This window comes from Populus euphratica, unplaced genomic scaffold (genome assembly GCF_000495115.2).
Source record: "Populus euphratica unplaced genomic scaffold, PopEup_1.0 scaffold251.1, whole genome shotgun sequence".
In the NCBI taxonomy this organism is placed as follows: Eukaryota; Viridiplantae; Streptophyta; class Magnoliopsida; order Malpighiales; family Salicaceae; genus Populus; species Populus euphratica.
Genome location: NW_011499988.1, coordinates 446469 through 451067, shown reverse-complemented (window position 1 = coordinate 451067; position 4599 = coordinate 446469). Strand labels below are relative to the sequence as shown.

Below are 4599 nucleotides of genomic sequence, written 5' to 3'. Positions count from 1 at the left end.
AAGTGAGATACTGTTTAGCTGGCTTTGAAAGATGCCTGCTCCTTGTACTAGTTACAATTTTTATTACTTAATTGGAGATCTCAACCTCTTTATTCATTTCAGAGTTACGGGTAACCGTTTGATTTGTGGACCTAAGGCCAGTGACACCTGTTCTGCTGTCTTTCCGGAGCCTCTTTCTCTCCCGCCTAATGGTCTGAATTGTGCCTATCATGCACTTGAATATTTTGTTCGTTGGTATTTTTTTTTGTTGTCTCCACAAAAATAGATCATTTATATTTCTTTTCTGCTCTTTGGATTCATAGGTCAATCAGACTCTAAAACAAACAGTCATCGTGTGGCTATTGCTTTTGGGGCAAGCTTTGGTGCTGCTTTTTCCATCATAATAATTATTGGTTTACTTGTTTGGTGGCGATGTAGACACAACCAGCAAATTTTCTTTGATGTCAATGGTTAGTTTATACTTCGTTTTTCCTTTCTTTAGTGATCTTCTTACTTTATAGCTTTCCTTTGGTGGTTCTATGAATGCATGGAACAAAGTTACCGTATAAGTTCTTATTAACCTGACCCCTGTCATTATGGAAAAGTGAGTTGTGGAATGGTATGATCAAAGTCATACCGTGTTGCTTTCAACTTGTTATAATGGCTTCAGCTATGAGGTTTTGTACTAATTGTCCGAGGAAGAAATACAATAAATATTATCCCTTAAAATTTGATTGTTATACACTATTTGCAGCGTCACTTCCACCACTAATGACATTATACTTGAACTCAGGACAACTTGATTGTAACACATTGTATATAACATTACTTCCACCCCAAAATTGTGTCTGAACTAATAGGATGAACTACCTGCTTGTATTTGTTATGTCTTGCTGCATTGTTTGAAAGTGCGAACTACCTGCTTGTATTTGTTATGTCTTGCCGCATTGTTTGTGCAGCTTTGATTTAGTCAAGGCTACACAAAAATCAGGTCTAGTGAAGGAGAATTTGGATACTCTAGTGGTTTCAATCCCAAGAGTTTTACTATTGCACCAGTAACGACTCCTTTTTATTTGCAGTTTCAAACGATTATAAAATGCATAAAATATTTTACATGAAAATGTTTTTCCTGATTTTATTGTATTTGTCTCTTGTAAAATTTTACAGAAAACTAGTCAATATAAAATATTTTACAATCAACCCTTAAATTTAGTTTGAAAAATATTTTTAGCTCATATTTTTCAAATAATTATAAGTTTAGGGGGCATTTGGTTTGCTTAAAATATTTTACATGAATATGTTTTCCTGATTTTTCTCTATTTTTTTCTTGTAAAATATTTTATGGAAAACTAGTTATCGTAAAATATTTTACAATCAACTCTTAAACTTAGTTTATTTCTTGAAAAATATTTTCAGTTTATAAAGTCCCGTAACATATTTTATGGATACTAATCTATTAACAATCTCATCTAAATATGTCGATCACCACTACCTTGGTAGGGCCCCCATAACTCCTCTCCCACCATCTCCACTTCAACCTCCACCCTAATCACCACTGCTAACATAACCATCACCACTATCTCATCACCACAACACATAATTATGATTTTTAATTTTTACTATAATCATATTTTTCAAACCATTACGCATCAAACATCATAGAATGTTTTTTATATAAAATGTTTTACAGTTAAATACTTTACGTAGATCAAATGCTCTTATTCTCAATTTGCATATAATATTCTCAAAGTTTTAACTTGTACCCTTATGTTTGCCCTTGAGGTTGCAGCTAAGCAACTTTACCATTGCACCATGCAATGAAACTTTCTTGGCTACATTTTTTAATACTTCTGTATTATTTCAATTTTCAATTGTTGTTTTATTTATTCATTTTGTTTATTTTTATTCCTGTTCCTGCATTTTCTGTTATACCTGGATTCTCAACTATGTGTTACTTGTCAGAGCAATATGACCCAGAGGTGTGCTTGGGCCATTTGAGAAGGTATACATTTAAGGAGCTTCGTTCTGCTACTGATCATTTCAGTTCAAAGAATATTCTTGGGAGGGGTGGATTTGGTATCGTGTACAAGGGATGCTTGAATGATGGAACGCTGGTGGCTGTCAAAAGGCTAAAAGACTATAACATTGCTGGTGGTGAAATCCAATTCCAGACAGAAGTAGAAACAATTAGTTTGGCTATTCATCGGAATCTTCTGAGGCTCTCTGGGTTCTGCACGACTGAGAATGAAAGGCTTCTCGTTTACCCCTACATGCCGAATGGGAGTGTAGCATCTCAATTAAGAGGTCAGTAAAAATAACTCCTTAAGTGTTTAGTAATCATTGCACAATTTTTATTTTGTTTAAAGAATTAAACTTGCATGTGGTGTGCTTATAACCCAAAATGTGGTGATGAACCGTATAGCAAGTTTACGCATAAAGAATCTACTGAAAGAAACGGGGCATTCTCACCATTGCCATGCCACTACTTTTGTGACAATCCTTCAAACACTGACATCATATGCCTACTTCATCAGTGGGCTCTACCAAAGTAACACCACGGATGCACAATAGCTACTGAGGTGACTCTAAGAACCTGTGAAACCTCAGCCACCATCACTACCTATCTAGACAGTCACTGCCACGATTGAAGGCATGCTCCTCGCCAGGTGCCAAGTGCCTGATTGCACCACCATTATGCTGACCAATGTGCCATGATTTTCTAGCTTGTGGCAGCATATCTTTTCCTAACCGAATCTCAAGCATTCACCCCCTGACAGAGACATGACTCTACATAAAAAAAACGTGGCCATAATGAAATTTAAATATAGCCTTAATCTGATATTCTCTTGTTTCATCTCCATGCTTCCAGCATGTCCTTAAGAAAATATTTATTGGAACTGCTATATTTGCTAGTTTAGCTTCTTAAATGAACACATTTAAAGTTCATTTGATCACTTTAAGGTTAAATTTCTCATCCTAAATGGTAATCTAGCATATCATCCTACTTGATTGTTTTGGCCAATCAAAATTTTCCTGTAATTAGCCCCCCCTCAAGTTTAGTCTCAATGGTTATGGGTTCTGTCTTTAGATCATATTCATGGCCGAGCAGCATTGGACTGGGCAAGAAGAAAGAGGATAGCTCTGGGTACAGCTAGAGGACTCCTATATTTGCACGAGCAATGCGACCCCAAAATTATTCACCGTGATGTCAAAGCAGCCAACATTTTGTTGGACGAGGACTTTGAGGCAGTTGTTGGAGATTTTGGGTTGGCAAAGCTTTTGGATCACAGAGATTCCCATGTGACCACAGCTGTTCGTGGCACCATTGGCCATATTGCTCCAGAGTATTTATCAACAGGTCAGTCATCAGAGAAGACTGATGTGTTTGGGTTTGGGATCTTGCTTCTTGAGCTAATCACAGGCCAGAAGGCATTAGATTTCGGAAGGGCAGCGAACCAGAAAGGTGTCATGCTTGATTGGGTACGCTCTCTCTCCCTCTCTCCCTGCCTCCTCCCTCCCTCTCCTAGTAGCATTTGCAACCATGAATAAATAATTGAATGATAACATGATGAACTCAGCACTTGTATTGTGGACTTTTGGCATCTGGGACACTTCAAAGTGGATTGTCTTGAGATTGCACATTCCACATTTCCACCTACTTGTGCAACAGCTTGTTAGCACTCTATATCTGCTCCTGATGATGCATCAGGTGTTTCCTACAACATTATCAGGAAAAAAAATGCATGGTCAACTTCATTTGTTGGCAGTTAAGATAGAATTCTATATTACAGAGATTCCAAGCATAGAGTTAAAGCATATTGATCCAAGATCGTTCTGAATTCAGATAATCAACACCACCTCATCTTTGCTCCTTTTTTTGTTCCAGGTGAAGAAGCTCCATCATGATAGAAAGTTAAATCTCATGGTGGATAAGGATCTGAGAGGCAATTTTGACAGAATTGAATTAGAAGAAATGGTCCAGGTTGCTCTTTTATGCACGCAATTTAATCCTTCTCACCGTCCAAAGATGTCTGAAGTACTAAAGATGTTAGAAGGTGATGGTTTAGCTGAGAAATGGGAAGCCTCACAAAGGGTCGAGACCCCAAGGTTTAGATCATGTGAAAACCCTCCTCAAAGATATTCAGATTATATAGAAGAATCTTCACTGGTGGTAGAAGCCATGGAGCTTTCTGGTCCTCGGTGACAATCATTTCACACTCACTTCTAGACCTCCTTGCCTGATCAAACATTAAGTTGCAAAACTTCGATGATGAAAATTATGTCATTGTTAATAGTGGTTGAATGCATGTATTCATCTGTAAAAAGCAAAAAGAAAGCCATGTATAAACAAACATCTCGGTTCTTTGTTGGAAAGCCAGTTTGAGTTGATTGCTCCCACCTGAGATCCCTTGCAAATCTTGGATCATAGAGACTTGTATTTAATTCAGCCTGTGCTGCCATTTTGTCCAGCAGCCAGAAATGTGAGAAATACATCCACCAGCACAGCCTTCATGTACTAGGAGGGTCCACAAACCAAATGGGCTGCAACCCGGCTCCCTGCAATATCCATTGGTTAACCCCCGAACCATCCAATCACACACACGTAAAAATCTAGGTCAC

The 4599-nt window shown here is 37.8% G+C and overlaps 1 protein-coding gene across 1 annotated transcript; it reads left to right on the top strand.

Annotated features, from left to right (window-relative positions):
• The first annotated feature begins 6 nt into the window (after positions 1–6).
• LOC105140241 (protein NSP-INTERACTING KINASE 3) lies at positions 7–4382 on the top strand. The gene is made up of 5 exons (XM_011046984.1): positions 7–191; positions 303–449; positions 1942–2283; positions 3068–3459; positions 3866–4382. The coding sequence occupies exons 1-5, from the start codon at positions 32–34 to the stop codon at positions 4181–4183; spliced, it is 1359 nt and encodes a 452-aa protein (XP_011045286.1). The 5' UTR covers positions 7–31; the 3' UTR covers positions 4184–4382.
• Positions 4383–4599: the final 217 nt, after the last annotated feature.